We start from the raw sequence: 17,551 nt of genomic DNA on the forward strand, positions 1-17,551 counted from the left end.
TCCTTTCTGCAGTTTATTGGTTAGATATCTTCTGATTTGTTAAATACTTTATTACCTTTCTGATAACTAATGTTCTTTGGTTTTTAAAGCCCCTGGATGTGGACAAAGATTCATCACTGGTGACTCTTTGTTATGGACTCTGTGTTCTAGGACGGAGGGCTTTGGGAACTGCATCCCACCATATGTCCAGGTAAAGCAGCCATTTCTGTTTTCAAGAAGAAATGATTTCTAAATCTGAAATCATTTTTATGGAAGCAGTCATTTTATGTTACTTTATTCCAAGTCTCCTTTGATTTTATATTTTTATAGATCTTTTGTAAACATACAGTTGAGTATTGTTAACTGATTAATAGAACTGACTTTTAAAATTCACATGTGAACAACTATTGATAATGATGATTTAATGGATATAAGACATTTTAAAATAAAATCACCCTATAAAGTTGAATTGGGAGGAGTCCCATTTATATCTATTTTTCTAATAAATATACCTACTTTAATTTTCTCCATTTTCCTTGTAGTCTTTGTCAAGAACATTTATATTTCTAACATAGTTATATGTTAAATTTGGGAACTCCAATATAAACTAGATTTATTAACATACATCCAAACAAATTAAAATTAAGAAATATGCATATTTTAAGTTTTTGGTGATTACATGTTTTACATTAGACACTTACTAATTTATTTTAACTTATAGGCTCTCTTTGCCTATAAGAGTTTATTTTCATGAACTCACTGTTAAAGTGCTTCATGCACAAGGGTCCCAGATCAAACAAGGCCCAGTCTCTTGTGATTGTGATTTAAGAGTTCTGACTTTAGTTCTTGGATTCTGTATTTTCAAAACACTCTCAAACGATTCTGATACACAACCAGATGTAAGCATCAGTGTCTTGGAGACCTTTGCCAAAATACATGAACTTTTATTTCCAATCTTAACAGTAATTTAGAGTCATTCCTCTATGGATTGCATGCCCTATTTAAAGGAGATTTCCGTATTTCTTCAATTCGAGATGAATGGATCTTTGCTGACATGGAGTTGCTAAGAAAAGTAGTAGTCCCTGGAATCCGTATGTCCATTAAACTTCATCAGGTAAAAAAAATGAACTTTTTTTTTTAATTCATCACTGGGGTGTACTGGAACTTCTTCATTTGACTTCCACATTATGTGTTTAGGAACATTTTGAGAAACGTTCTCATCTAGACCAAAGAAAAACTTGATTTTGGGCAAGACATTTAATCTTAGCGTCCTGAACCTGTGTTTCTAAATGTATATAATAAAAGTGAATATTAATATTAGAGAGTGACCAATTTGGACATGAAGAAAAATTAAAGCCATGACAAGCTGAAAATACAGGCTTTTGATTCCTACAATACTTGTTTAGCCTTCAAATGATTATCATTTAGGCCTCCTTCTGAGTGAACATCCACCAGCTCCAAATGTGGTATAGTAACACTTCAGTGATGTAAGTGCTGTTGTTACTGAGGTGGGTTTCACTTATAGTATTACATAGAATAATAAGTGGTTAGGACAAATCTAGCCTTAATTAATTAATCCAACTGGGATATTAAAATTAAATTGAGGTCCCACACATTCCAAGCCTAGATTATTCAAAAAAATATTGTTTTTATTTTTGTTTTGGTTTGTTTGTGGTGCTGGGGATTGAACCCAGGGACTTGTATACGCAAGGCAAGCACTTTACCAACTGAGCTATATCCCTAGTCCCTCAAAAAAAAATATGGTGAAATTATGTACTGGTAGTTGTTCTTCCTCATTTCACTTGCCTATAGTTAATCAGATCTGATGGTGAGGACCAGGTGGTAAATTCATCTGCTGTGCCCAAATCTGGTTGAATCCCACCTCCACCTCCTTCCCTGCCATATAAGGTGAATTACACTTCAAATGATTTTACTACTATCAGAAATACTGGATTTAAGCTATTATCCTATATTCTTTAGGAGCATTACTAATTTAGGATAGACTCTTTGAAAACCTCTGAAAAATGGAATGGAGAAAACCTTCATTTGGGATCTGTAGTCCTTATTTAAGATTAGATTTAGAATTTTAAGACAAAATTCAGTGCATTTAAAAGAAAAAGATAATGACTTCACATGTTAAAATGTTTTTTAAACTTCAGAATTTGTCACATTTTAAGCCCAATGAAAAGAAATATTTGAACAAGATTAAACCTTCTCCATTTTTGGCATGCCTGATGTTTTGTAACTTTGTGTCCATTTTATTTAGAATGTGACTGTTTCCTAAGTCTGGACTTTCATTTTTCATTCAAATAATTGTATTAATGCTACTATACAAAGATAGTGTTCCTTCCCTGACTGCTACAAGAGAGTACAGAGTGTGAAGTATCTGCTGGCATGGGAAATGCAAACTCAGTGTTAACAGAAAGGAGAGTTTTTTGATGTTCAGAAGTCCAAGACTGCTGATTTGTTTGTTAGGTTATAAAGGTTGTCTTAGACCGGGTACTTTAGAAACAGAACCAGGGTCCAGGACTCTTATGCAAGAGATTGAGAGCATGCATTCAAGAGAATTTTGTAAGGAAGTTTTAGTAGTACTGTTGAAGTTCTGACACTGCAATTTATGATCTTTTGAAACCCAGCAAACAGCTCAGTTCCTTTGAGCTTCAGTTTTGAGACATGTAAAATTCAGGTATTATCTCAACTTTCTTGACAGAGTTGTTGTATGAGTCAAATGAAATATGATTTTTACATTATGACGTGTCATTCACACGTATAGTAGTATTTTCATAGTCTGGGGTAGCCCAGATTTAGGGGCTGCATCCTTGGGACAGTTGCCTTCGTACTCTCACTCTTCTCTTCTTCAGGGAACACATTCTTCAGTCACTGGGTTTGGGTACCAATGAGTTACTTACCTGAATGTAGAAATTTATTAGCCTCCTAACTATAAATATGAAGGCAGCCAGTATAATATTAGCATTTCCTTAATGACATGTCATTTCAGAAATTCAGGTTTGTGTTATGATTATTTCTATATATGTCCTGTATCCCCTATTAATTTGTAGATTTGTAAAAGGTGATACATTTCATATACTCCTGTGTTTCATTTATGCTGCCTACCACAGAATCTTGTACAGGGTAGATAATGAATACTTATCAAGTGAATGTGTAGTTATTAAGACCAAGTGGCTCCTTAGGGAAAACTTTACTAGTTCCTCTAGGACCAGGATAATTAATCTGTGCACAAAATTCAGATCTTTGAGCTATATCTTAACTAGAGAGAGGCAAGATAAAATGGAATATTCGAATTTCCCAGGGATATTGCTTTATGTGAAAAATACCTAGTTTTAAAAAGAACATGATTATAGAGACCTCTTCTAGATCTCCCTTTAACTGGTAATAGTAAACAGTCCTGTCAGGAAAAATATATATGACTAAAGGTATGAAAAACCAACTTGAAAGAGAAAAAGACAATATATAAAGATTGGAAATGATATTTATCTAAATGTAGAAGAGAGGGTTGGATTGAAGAATTGACAATAAAGCAGTATAGCAGTAGTTAACTAATTCCTAACCTGGTTATAATTAGAATCTATAATTTATCCCTAATACTATTGGATAGAAAATATTTGTATTAAACCAGTTTATAAGAATTTTCACTTAGTAACTATATAATTCATTCTTATCTTGGAAGTCATTTTCTTCTTTTCCTAAAAAACTCTTATGTTTTGTATTTCTTGTGTATTTAGGATCATTTCACTTCTCCAGATGAATATGACGACCCTACTGTGCTCTACGAGGCCATTGTATCTCATGAAAAGAACCTCGTGATAGCCCATGAAGGGGACCCCGCGTGGCGGAGTGCAGTCCTTGCCAACTCTCCCTCCTTGCTTGCTCTGCGGCATGTCATGGATGATGGCACCAATGAATATAAAATCATCATGCTCAATAGGCGTTACCTGAGCTTTAGGGTCATTAAAGTAAGTTTTTGAATCATTGATTTGAGTCTTTAAAAAAAAAAAAAACCCACAAATGGATATCTTGACCACAATTTTTAAGATGTGAATACATTTCCCATACTATGTTAGCACTTATTATTTACAAGCACTTAATGTATCAATCATTTACTCTGTCCTGAAATTTTCTTTTGTTCTATATAAAAACCTTAAAATTTTTCATTTCAGTGTTGATAATCTTAAATTCATTACATGGCAGGTCTTTTTATTTTTTATATATGCAATCTGGGAAGCATCTCTTCTTAACAAGTCCGCACCATATTGTTAGTTTCAATTTCTAGATTACAAAATAATAGCATAGCTAAATAGTGATTAGAAGCGAACTGTAAATGGTTCACTCTTTTTCTGTGTGTGTGTGTATGTGTGTCTATTCAAATGGATGATCCATTCATGTTTGTTTATCACTTTTCATAGTGGGTTGGCATTCTCTCTTTAGTATCCCTCCCATTTCTGCTGTTTGTCTGAATTGTATTCTTGGCCCCTTGGCCCCTTGGCCCCTTAACTTGTTCCTCATGTTCTGGTTTCCAGGTGAATAAGGAATGTGTCCGAGGTCTTTGGGCTGGGCAACAGCAGGAACTTGTTTTTCTTCGTAATCGTAACCCAGAGAGAGGTAGCATTCAGAATGCAAAGCAAGCTCTTCGAAACATGATAAACTCATCTTGTGACCAACCTATTGGCTACCCAATCTTTGTCTCGCCCCTGACAACTTCTTACTCTGATAGCCACGAACAGCTTAAAGAAATTCTTGGGGGACCTATCAGCTTGGGAAATATCAGAAACTTCATAGTGTCAACCTGGCACAGGTAAGCCATGGGGTTGTATTTTTCTGTGGTAGTATATCGTGGCCCTCATTATTTAGACAGTGTGCATTTGCTCATTGGGAAGTTTATAGAAAAAAATATACATGCCCTGCACAATATAAATCTATTATATCTGAACTTTAGGAAGTATATCTGAGCACTTTTATCTTCAAAATCTTTTTAGATAAATCTAATATATAACTCTGGTTAAGAATCACTGCTCTAGTGTCTGAACCTTGAATAATCCTTTAATTTTTTTTATCCTGTTGCCATATGTTGCCACTAGTAGACAGAAACAGGGCAGATTTTAAGAGAAAACACTGAAGAAACTTTCAAGCTGATTGCTCTGTTTTGTTTTATCATTTTATTCCAGCAGTACAGTAGGGAGAATACTTTTTACATGTTGAAATTCATAGTTGTGAGATGCAGAAATTCTGCCTTTTTAACAATCCAGTCATCACCAAAATCTCAATTTTCTAGTGTGCTGTAGGATGCATGTGAATTTTCTCTGTACCATTTGAGTAGTAAGTTATAGTATATGGTGTAGGAGCATCGCAGTTTGGTGAATGGTAAAAATATACTGCAGAATGTTGTTTTCATTTTCTCAAGAGTTGTTCGGTCTTAAATATCAGAGTTTAAGGAAAACAGAATCTGGTGATTAGATCAGAAAACTCTTAAAAGAGTTTTTAAAAAATTTTCCAGCAAGTGCCCAATATTCAGAGTCAAGCCCTGCCATTTTAACATTGGTCCCTGTCCAAACAGAAGAAGGAATGTAGAAACCCAGGGAAGTGTTCAAAAAATTTTTCTTTCTAAAAATTGCCTGTTGTGCTGGAATTGCCTTGAAGAAGTTAAGCTCTTTCCCCCTAAGAGAAATGCCATAGAGATAAGGTCACCTGCTGTTCTGATCTGCCCAGGACTAAGAGCTTTCTTGGGATGCAGGACTTTTCACTGCCAATCTGAGAGAGTCATTGCCAACCAGGACATTTAGTCACCCTACATTAAAACAAAACAAAAGGAAAAATGGATACAGCACCTCTCTTGAAGGATGCTCCAGTAGCAGTATGAATTCACTGGGTTTTCAGGGGTTGCACACTTCAGGGATCAGTAAACAGACACTGCCAAGAATTCTGTTTCCAGCTAAGATCTTAATGGAGCAGTTGTGTTTTATATAGTTCTTCATTATGGTTAGGAAAGATGACAGAGGATGTAAAAGTCAAGAAGACTGGAAAGATTTGAGGCATTGAGTATAAGAAGCCATTCTTTGGAAACAGATTTTGTTTCTATTATTACCTATATCATAGACTTTTAAAGGTGGTCAGACAAGATGTACACACTGTGAATCCAGTTACCCTGGAGGCTGAGGTAGAAGCAATGTAAATTCAAGGTCGGCTGGTCGCCTTAGTAGGACCCTATCTGAAAACAAAATAAACAGAGTTGGGGGTATATCTCAGTAGTACAGAACTTTTGTAGCATGCACAAGACGCTGGTTTCAGTACACAGTAATGTAAAAAAAAAAAAAAAAAAAAAAGACTTTGAAAGGTAAATATTGGTAGTGTTAATGGCTCAGAATAGCTGGAAAAAGAAATGAATTACCAATTTTGTAGTGATCTTAGGATAATACTTTCTACTCTGGTATTTGATCCTAGACTCAGGAAAGGTTGTGGAGCCGGATGTAACAGTGGTGGCAATATTGAAGATTCTGATACTGGAGGTGGAACTTCCTGTGTGGGTAACAATGCAACAACTGCCAATGATCCCCACAGCAACATGTCCCAGGGAAGCTCTGGAAATCCTGGGCAGGGATCAGGAACTGGACTCCATCCGCCTGCCACATCTTACCCTCCAACTCTAGGTAACACGAGGGAAGATTTTTGTTTAATATGAACCTTTTAGGCATGGGGGCCAGTTACGAGTGTAGAAAGAGGGGAATGCTTCTTATCTACTTGGAAATAGATCATTTGATCTATTGCTTGACACTCAGTTGTACATTAACCCAAGTTTTTATTAATAATTGATGTATGTAAAATCTTGAGATATATAGGTATATATTTACTTGGTAGTGATACCGCCAGTTATCAGTGATGAGTTCTGCTTCCTCCAGTGTTGAAGTTTGAACATTAGAGAAGTGCACCCAGGCAAGCATAGAAAGCAGGGTTTATTTAAAAAATAGTAATACAGACTCCTCCCGGGAGGGAGAAGGGGGCCATAATTAGTGTCCTGGTTTCCCAAGAAGTGAGAGCATTCTGCCCCTTTTATACATTTTAGACTCTTTGTTTTCCTGCCCTCTTCCCCCTTGTCTCTCTCCTTCCTGTATGTGACTAGGCCCAGGAGATGCTGGTGGGATGGCCAAAAGGTAAGAAAGCAGATGGGCAGGGGGAAGGGCTAAATGGAGTAATCCGGCAGGCAGCAGCCCAGGAGGCATTAATTAACAACTTTCACAATTCCCTGCAGGGAGGGGCAATTCCTGGGACTGGTTACCTTAGCAACGGATTGGACTTGGAGTAGGTTATCTAGGTAAGGGAGGAGAAAGGGCTCTGGAGGCATTAACATTTCAATCCCCCAAAGGCTGCCTTCAACTTCCCAGACCCAAACTGGCCTCCATCTTCATGATCCAACCAGATTACCTATCTACACTAACTGCCTGTCTTTAATTCTTGCTTCAGTATTTAAAATGCCATTTTAAAGACTAATAATATATAATTATGTTTTATCATCTAATGAACAGTGACTGGGTTTTTTCAGTATAATATTGTAATAGTCTTTGTATAATAAAGCTTTGTAATCACTGTTTTCTTAGGCTGGATATTTTAAAAATGAACTCACCAGGACAGAACTTTTGAGAAAGACTCTAGGTACCTAATGCCAAAAATCTTTCCAGAAAGTTTTCTCACTGGTTGGTGTACTTAGCAGTCGTGAAGGAGTTTAAGTCATCAACAGATCTCCCCACCTGGAGTATCATCAGTTTTCCTCTCTGCTCCTGCTTGCAGGCGTAGGGGTGGGGTAGTCTTTGATTTTATTGTTTTTATTTGCTTTGCTCTAATACCCAAGATTAGAAATTTTTTTAAATGACTTTTGCCTGTTCTTTCTTGCCTATTTTTCTACTTGGTTACTGTAATACAAAGTTGCTCCCCACCCCACACCCCCTTTTCTGCTGCATCACAACCTAGCTTGTCAGTCTGAAAGCTGCTCTCCCTGCCCTTTCTGTTGTAGCCATTTCCCCCCCTCCCAACTGCTGCCAGTCTGTGAACATCCTAGCTAGCTATTGGTTCATCAGTCAGCTTGCAAGTATCCTTCTCCGTTATTGGTCTCCTGTTAGCCCAGCAGAATTACAGCTTTGCCACCATCTTTTCTCATGCTTTCTCTCCCCCGACTCACTTTCTTTCTCCTCCTGACTTTCCACACTCTTTCTTGCCGAGCGCTCTTTCTCTTTTCCTCTCCTTTTCTCTCTTACCCTGCAGGGAGACACTCTGTTCTGTTTGCTTAATAAACTCCCTTATGTGATTTCCCATGTCCAGCGTGGTTTTCGTGGGATTCCTTACAGTTATCTTTTTTTGTTATTATATATTTGTGTATTCTGTATTTGAATTCTTTGTTAATTTTCCGTACTGCAGAAATATCTTTTCCCATTCTTTCCCCTGGCTTTTCATTTTCTTCTTTTGAAGAGTGACTTGTGCCTGGTGCAGTGGCACATGCCTGTAATCCCAGCAGCTCAGGAGTCTGAGGCAGGAGGATCATGCCAGCCTCAGCAATTTAGCAAGACCCTGTCTCTCAGTCAGAATTAAAAGAGGCTGAGGATGTGGCTCAGTGGTTAAGTACCCCTGGGATCAAACCCTGGTACCAAAAAAAAAAAAAAAAAGAATGGATTGCTTTCTGTCAGTGAGAAGTTTTTAATTTTATTTATTTTGTTTTTTCTTGTTTTATTGGTGTATTATAATTACACATAATAGTGGGATTCATTTTTACCAATTTGCTTATGCACATTTATGAACAGTATAATTGGGTCAGTTAAGTTCCCTAGTACCTCCCTTTTCTCTCCCCCTCTACCTTCCCCATTGTCTCCCTTCTATTTTCATAAGACCTGCTACCTTTTTTCCCCTTTTTTCTAACTTCCACATACGAGGGAAAACATGCAATGTTTAACTTCTGAGTTTGATTTATTTCAGTTAACACAAGAAATTTTTAATTTAAATTCAGTGTAGAGTGATCCACTAATCTTTTTCCTTATGATTAGTGTTTTCCTTATTCTGTTTAAGAAAAATTTCCCTGGAGCAAGGTTATGAATGTACTTTTACTAATTCACCTTTGACCAGAGCCCTGGCATGCAGCAGGAGTCAGGCCTCATCTGTTCCCCTGCATCTGGTCAGTTGGGTCAGCACTGCCCTCTCCTCCTGTTGCTTTGCATAGATAAAGTTTTAAAACTTTTACTTATATTTTTTTTAAAAAATCTAATTGAATTAGAATTAAGACTATTCAGAAGATATATGATCAACATTTAAACTGTTATTTTTTCCCTCAAAGTGATATGCTTCTTTAAATGTATCTTTTACTTTTAACATTGATTAGCTCTTTTTTATGTTCAGGTATAAAATATCCATAGCTAAGTTTTCAGTGTAACTAATGATTATTTCCTAATAATCTTCACTTTACTTTTATGAATCAGGAAAAAGACAAGTCTGAAGAACCATATCAAGCCACTTGAGAAAGGACATAGAAGAGCCTACTATTCATTGTCACTGATAATTTGTATTCAGTAGTGATCCCTTAATCTTCATGGAGAGGTCAGGGTAGCGTTCGCTTCTTTCGAGAGGCAGTTGCTTGTTGTTGGAATAAATGAAAAAGGGCAGTAGTATACTTGGAGAAATAGTATCTGGAAAGCTTGCCATGTGACAGGTCTTTCATAAGCATCTGTCTTTTTCTAATCTCCAAAAAGATCATATATACCTTTGGTACATAAGGCAGGAAGTGATTGAATGAAGCTAGTTAACATATCCATCACCTCATACTTACCATTTTTATAATGTGTGGTGAGAACATTTTAGATGTGCTCACTTAGCAGTTTTCAGGCATACAGCACATTATTACTAACTGTAGTCACCATGCTGTGCTCGTCTCCAGAGCTACCAGAACTGTCTAATTAAAACATTGTACCCTTTGACCAGCATCGCCCCATTTCTCTTCTCCCTTCCCCTGGCAACCACTATTCTACACTATTTTTGAGTCTGACTTTTTTAGATTCCACTTCTGCATAATCTCACTTACATGTATTTTTTCTTAATATTTGACTCATTTCTGTGAAATATTTCATTTCTGATGTATTAAGGAAATATTCTTGTTCTGAAGAAGTATTTCTATGAAAGATAGTTTAGAATTTATCCCAATCCTGACATTTGCTCTAAGTTTTTTATGTCTTTCTTTCTGGTAACTTTAAGTTTTTACCAAGTAAACTTACTGAATAATGAGGGAGAAAGTCTGGAAATTGCAGCATGAAAACACCTCACGTGACTTCTTGCACTTCCAGTGAGGCTGTCCTTGTTCCCGCAGGCACCAGCCACAGCGCTCACTCTGTGCAGTCGAGCCTGGTCAGACAGTCCCCTGCTCGGGCCTCTGTGGCCAGCCAGTCTTCCTACTGCTACAGCAGCCGGCATTCCTCTCTCCGGATGTCCACCACAGGATTTGTGCCTTGTCGGCGCTCTTCCACCAGCCAGATATCACTTCGAAACTTGCCCTCATCCATCCAGTCCCGCCTCTCTATGGTGAACCAGATGGAGCCCTCCAGTCAGAGCGGGATGGCCTGTGTGCAGCATGGCCTTCCTTCTTCCAGCAGCTCCAGCCAAAGCATCCCCGCCTGCAAACATCATACTCTTGTGGGCTTTCTTGGGACAGAGGGGAGTCAGAGCAGTGCCACAGATGCCCAGCCAGGCAACACCTTAAGTCCTGCAAATAATTCACACGCCAAGAAGGGGGAAGTGATTTACAGAGTCCAAGTGAGTAGGCCCAGAGTCTTGCATTTCTGTTGCTCTTTTTGTTTTTATGTCTTACAGTTGAGTGCAGAACTCTCAGCCTTCTATATTATTTATTCAGAAGATTAAAGCACTTTTGAATGAATGTTGGAAAAAAAGTTTCTGCCAATCTGAAAATGGATAGCAAACAATGTCTGCAGTGGCAGTACTTGTTCCCTGTTCAACATTGACCCAACCACCACAGTCACCTCTACCACTAGGCTGTAAAGAATTGGGGATGCGTCTCTTTAGAATTTTTTTTCCACTGAGTCAGCAGAGATCTTGAAATATAAAGAGTCCCCTGAAAGAAATTTTTCTTTGGGATTGTATTATTTTCATCAAGAAAAAAATGAATTGTAAATGATCTTTGTTTGTTTACAATGTAGATTGTGGATCCCAGCCAAATCCTAGAAGGGATCAACCTGTCAAAAAGGAAAGAGCTACAGTGGCCTGATGAGGGAATTCGGTTAAAAGCTGGGAGAAACAGCTGGAAAGACTGGAGTCCTCAGGAGGGCATGGAAGGCCATGTAAGTTCTCTTTTGAAGATGCCTGCTTCTCCAGCATTTTTTCATAGTGTGACTCGTGTACTTGGTTTTGGCTGGCTTATGTCTTGGAGCTTGATTCTCAACAGAATTGCTCCCTCTGCTCCCAAGGGACGAGAGTAGGTGAGTGCATTCAGCGTCTCCACCACTGACTGCTTCTTTTGTTCTGAGTCTTTAGGTGATTCACCGATGGGCACCTTGCAGCAGAGACCCAGGTACGAGATCCCACATCGACAAGGCAGTGCTTCTGGTCCAGATTGATGATAAATACGTGACTGTGATTGAAACTGGGGTACTAGAACTTGGGGCTGAAGTGTGAGCTGGTGTGTCATAGCCACATTTCTTTTCCCTCTCATTTCCGAAACCTTGGAAAATGAGAGGAGCTCACAGAAGATACCCACGGGATCACTTTGATCCTATGTGGGAGAGACTGGCAAATAGTGGCTTGGTTCAGCACCCCTGCCTTTCACCCTGACTCTTGTCACTGTCTCCATTCCCAAATAAAGCTGAAATATTTTTTTAAGTTAACCACCAAGAAACACTTTGCATGGAAGATAAAGTTCTGTTAAAATACATCTTTAAAAAGTTTTTCCTATGCATTGCTTATGCTTTAAATCAACAAACTCTTAATTTCTTAAACTATGATCTCATATTTTTCTAATTTCTTTGCCAAAAATAATTGCCATGTGTTGTCATGGAACATGAAATCCATTGACCTTGATTTTTACAAAAGACCCCTTTGGAAGTGTTCAGTTTGACACTTAGCATTATAAAAGTTAAATGTACAGTGAGAGAGACGATGAATAGACAGAGATCTATCTTATTCCTCGAGCGCTAAAAACTTTAATGAAAGAAAACTGCACTAATTTTTTACAACAATGCACTAAATTCTGAGATTTCTCAGAACATTTATTTATATATAAAAATAAAATACCATTATTTAAATTGCCTTTGGATTAACCCTTCCTTTCCTGATAAACATAGTTGGCAAGAACTGTGCTGCTCATTTTTCTGTTGGTAGTCTGTGTACTTCATGCCAGTGTGTTGGATGTGTTCTCTAAGATGAATACAAAATCTCAAGATACACATAGCTTCATCTTGATGCTTCCTGGAGCTAGTGGTCAGTGGATCGGTCATGTGAACACTACTGCCAGCTACTGTGTCCACATCTTTGATGAGGCCTCTCCTGCCCAGGGCATGCTCTGCCTGGGTCAGTTCTTGGAAGAAAATGCTTTTGCTTTTCAAAGAAGATGAATGTCCAGGAATTTAAAGAAAGAACTGATTGCCTTTTCTTTTAAGAGTCCCTGGCTCTTGAAGTTATTCACATGAAGTTCAGTTTCTCAAGTAAATTTTTTTTCAAACAAAATTACCCAAATGGTGCAGTTCTTATTGTTGTATCCCTCTTTAATAACTTTGCTTTCCCCAACCTCTTCTTTTTCTATTACTTGAATTTTATTTCCTGTAATTTATATTGTATGCTTGTAATTTGAAATATTTATAACTGTGAAATTGACTTAATTCATGTTGTCTCATAAATTGTATCTTTTTTTAAAGTGTGTATTCAGGGAAATATATAACTCAGATTTACAATTGGGCTATATGGGACTGCAATTTAGTTTTAATTTGCAACTTTCAGTGTTTTTTAAATTAAGAAAAATTTCCCTTTGGTTTGAAACTCCAAAGAAAATTGTACATCTCTGAGCATTTAGGAGCAGCCATCTTTCTACCCACTGTGAATAGAGAGTTAAAAAGAAAAGAAAAAAAAAAAAGGTTAAATTAACTCTGGTACATTTTATTCAATCCAGTGTGTCCAAGGTATTAGCATTTCAACACGTGGCATGCACTGGCCATAATTCACATACTCAGTAGTTTTGTGCCTGGTGGCTGCTGTGTTGGACCATACAGGTTTATAGTATCTTTTGATAAGATGACAGAAAAGAACTGTTTTCCCTACTAGTTCTTTTGTGGATACCACAGGATAACATAACATTGCAGCACAGGAAATGAAGACTGAGAAAGCAAAAACTGATATAAAGAATCTTTTGACATTTCCACTCAGAACCTTTTTATTTTCCTTTTTTCTAATTTTAAATTATTTGGTTATTCAGAACCCAATGTGCCTTGTGTTAACATTTCCATAGACTTCACACTTTGCAAATGTTACTGTTTAAAAATATTTGCCAAATATTTTACTGAACTTTTACACAAAGGAACCCTTCTAAGTCGACCATTGAAAATGTGTATTTTCCTGATATGTTGTATATTTGCCTCATTTTGGCAAATCTGTGGTGTAGCATAAGTTCAGTGTTGTTTTTTTCTGAAACTGAATATATGATCTATCTAATTTTTAAAACTTCTCAAAGAGATTATACTCCCTGCTGCTTGCTCCCTCTCTGAAATTAATATGATTTTTTTCATGGTCCTTGACAATAGACAAGTAGAGACTTCTCAGTCTTGGAAGATGATCCATTTTCCACACAAAAGAACTAAATAATCTGAACTTCAGATGATTCCATCAGAAAGACTAGAATTCTTTTTATTCTTAGCCATCACTGCCCCCCCATTGATACATTAGATACTCTGAAAATTTAGATTTCAAATGCAAAACTGGATTTTGTATGGAACATATATACTGAGTCTTAATTTGGGATAGCAGTTGGTGGACATTTTTCTTGAAACAAGTTGACTTTTTGTTATAACTCTTTACTGAATTTATAAATAAAGAACCCTAAGAGAAGCCCTGTTCTTATATTTTAAATCTAAAATTGATAGTCTTTTAAAAATCATAATACTTTTCTAATTACATCAGGGGAAATAGTGAAAATTAAAGAATGACATGTCTTAATAATTTGATCTAAATTAATGAAAGTGTTTATTTCTATATAATAAATTGACTATAAATATCTTGTTCCTTTCCCCTCTTCTTCCAGAGAATAGTGAGCTATTTGTTTAAATTCTCTGTTTAATCATTTTCATTAATGTATAAGAATTAAGCATACACTAGTGTTTTTAGTTCATTATTGCCAAAACTTTCAGAGTTTCATAATTTGAAAGCAAAGAGATATGATTAAAACTCTAGTTTTTTATTTCCTTTAAGTAAAATTGCTTGATTGAAATCTTTGTTTATTCTTGTTTGATTTTTATCTCTCTTTTGAGAGTATAATCCTGGAATGAGTTGTAAGTTGTTGTCTTTAAGTTTTTTTCCTCTTATTTAGTGACAGAAAGCGTTTTATTACTACAAATTAGGCTTTTAGTTTATCTTCTATATTATACCTTGGTGCAAATTCTTTACACCACTGTCAATATTCGATAAAACTTTAAATGTTGACTTTTTGCTAAAAAGCTTTAATTTTTCCAAGAATCTAAATTAACATAAGATGTTAATGTTTATGGAATTTGGGTGAGTCCTCATGAGGCTATATGTACGTTTTTAAAGATGAGATTATCTTTTAGGAAATTAGCGAACAGACTTAATTTAGTGTTTTGCCTTCATTGGATCTCTATTACTGGAGGATTACATTCCACTAGATTTGAAGTATTTTGAAGAATATTTCTATCATGAAGGATATATGGAAATTCTTGGGGCACCAAATGTCAGCCAAGGAAAATAATAAATTTTCTTATAGGAAACTGTGGCTCATCAAGAAGATGTGTTTTACCTTCTGGATTAGTATATTTTTTCATCTCCTATCAAAATATGAAATGCAGCTGCACATCTAAGCAAGGGTAACTTAGCCTTAATAAATTCTTCTTTGCTTTAAACAGTATCCTCTGCCTCTGCTTAGAAGCTCATCTGAAGTATTGAGCTGTTCATCTAGAACTGGGTCTTTCAAACTTAGGGTTTGTCCAATATCTAAAATTGTCTTTTAATTTAAGCTAACTTTAAAGCATTCTTTGCCCTAAACAAGTATGTGACTTGAGAAAAAAATAATAGTAGTTTTATGTGAGAATTCTTTGAATTTATGTTTAGTAGCTATAAAACTATAAACTGCTTCCCAGGTTGTTTATTACCTTTATATTTAATTGTTTTTTCATGAATATAGATTAATCCCTTTCTGGAGTTTCTTAGTTTTTTTAAAGTCCTCTGTATTCATTCTCATTCTCTTTTACATTATAGTGTAAAATAATCATATAAAATCACTTTGGACCCAGACCCTGTTAATTTTTTTTTCTTTTGATATGCTACATTGTTCAAATAAGGCATAAAATGACCCTTTTTATTCTAAAGGAGTTTCCTTTAACTCCAGGATGAGTGGAAAGAATAATGTCAATCAAGGCTAAAATGGTACCTGAAACCTGTTAGTGAACTTTGAATTTTCTTTTTCAATCTTATATGGATACTGATTTTTATTGATCAGGAGAAAAAGGCAAACTAGATACTACAATGTATTTAGGCAGCATAAATTTTAATATTACATTGAATATGCGTAGGGTTTTTTTAGTATTTAAAAATCAGCCTCTCTTCATTTCTCTTTAAGAATAATCTAGTTGATAAATACCCAGACTTGTTTTAAACTTATTAAATGTTTAGATAAGAGCTGTAATTGGAAAGGAATTATTATAAAATAGATCTGTTAAAATATGAATAGAGTATTAATTTTGCTTGAAACAGAGGTATATTTTCTGCTATGAATCACCTCACCAGAGTCACCTATCAAGAATTATGTGTGATAAGAATTTCCCTTTATTGCCTATATGCCATATATTATTTCTGAATTAGGGTAAATAACTCATTGTGAGCTGAACTTCATTATCTGCCATTTTGCGGAATCAACACTTTGGGGAAACTAGAGCTGATTGTCACTGCAAGGTCAAATGACAACTTGTTCTAAACTTATACCTATTATATAGGGTCTTACCTTTTCTTATGCCTCAGCTCTGTCCCTGACCTTTTATGATTCAGTGGAGCCAAGCTAGAAGAAGCAAAGGTCGTCTGAGATGTGATGAGGATGAATTCCTGGGTGTTGCCTGCAGAGCTGAGGTGATACCCAGGAAGTTAGAACATAGAACTGACAGAATGAGATGGCTGCTCCAGATGACTCTCGGGTTTAGTGTACTTGTAGTTGAACAAGATTTTTTTATATATGAAGCTTGATTATACAACCAAAATAATGAAAATGGGTGGGGGTCATATCTGCTTATGCTTTTTAAAAGCTTATAGTTTAAGTAAAATTGAATTGTAAAAATCAGTTATGTTAACCCTGTACAAGTCTGGCAATGAGCTCTGCATGAGGAAATGAAAGGAGAAATATTAAAACTATCCAGGAGAATAGGTATGAGAAAGAAAAATGGGTTTCCTTTTTCTGATCATGGGCTCTGGAAAGTATTCATTGCCTTTACCAGCATTCAGTATAAACCAGAGGTAAGGATATATGTACTTGCGTGTGTCTGTGAGTGTGTGTGTGTCTGAGTGTTACTCTAAACAGCTTGTAAATATTGTAGTTGTTTAAAATGGAAAATCAAAGCTGAGGGGATTTTTTGGCAAATATGTTACATCAAAATACAGTATTGACAGTGGATAAAATACAGGAAATAAATTTTTTTTTCATTTTGCCTTCTGTCCATTTTTTTGTTAAATTAAGAGAAATTAGAATGTTATGTTATATTCTATATGGTGTATTCTTAAAACATATATTTGGTTCTGAAGTAATCATTTTAGACAGAAGCTTTGGTTCAACTCAGTAGATCAGAATATATACTCCATGTTAAAAGAGGTCTCCTTCACTCCTCTCATTAGAAAGGTGGTACTTTATACTTTACATCTTCTGAATTGATCTGAATGTTACATGTTAATGATACACTATTATGTAGGATGGTAAAAGCATGTTTAGTTACTCACTAAATTATATTATGGAGAAAGGAAGGAAACTCTGGATTATGGTCATCAAAGTTAGGCAGGGGCCAGCTTGTTCAGTGTACAAGTGTGTGCTCACCCAGTGACTTTGCATGTAATGCTTAAAGAAGATACATACTAATTTACAGTGAGAATAGACATACTTTCTTGATTAATTCATTAATTAAGCCTTTAATGCTTCATATTACCTACTAATAGAACCAGCAGAATACAAATTATTTTACTTATTATAGTTCCAACCTATTTGTTATCTCCCTTCTGGATCACAGTGTCATAACTGGAAACATTGCATTATTTAGTCTAAAGGACAGTGTTTCTCTATAGTGACAGGAAACATGCTGGTTAAGTGAAACACATCTTCAAAGAA

General features: G+C 36.0%; 1 protein-coding gene across 9 annotated transcripts in view; it reads left to right on the forward strand.

The window, feature by feature from the left end:
* Positions 1–16,884, forward strand: part of Pcnx1 (pecanex 1) — a 168,270-nt gene extending 151,386 nt beyond the window's left edge. For all 9 annotated transcript variants that reach the window (XM_047537923.1, XM_047537936.1, XM_047537933.1 and 6 more), the window contains 8 exons: positions 90–190; positions 943–1,093; positions 3,723–3,953; positions 4,518–4,792; positions 6,436–6,641; positions 10,331–10,773; positions 11,175–11,315; positions 11,509–16,884. In XM_047537923.1, coding sequence (XP_047393879.1) covers positions 90–190; positions 943–1,093; positions 3,723–3,953; positions 4,518–4,792; positions 6,436–6,641; positions 10,331–10,773; positions 11,175–11,315; positions 11,509–11,649 — 1,689 coding nt within the window. In that variant the 3' untranslated portion in view covers positions 11,650–16,884. The remainder of the gene's footprint in view (positions 1–89; positions 191–942; positions 1,094–3,722; positions 3,954–4,517; positions 4,793–6,435; positions 6,642–10,330; positions 10,774–11,174; positions 11,316–11,508) is intronic.
* Positions 16,885–17,551: the final 667 nt, after the last annotated feature.

Source organism: Sciurus carolinensis, chromosome 2 (assembly GCF_902686445.1).
Source record: "Sciurus carolinensis chromosome 2, mSciCar1.2, whole genome shotgun sequence".
NCBI classification, from domain to species: Eukaryota; Metazoa; Chordata; class Mammalia; order Rodentia; family Sciuridae; genus Sciurus; species Sciurus carolinensis.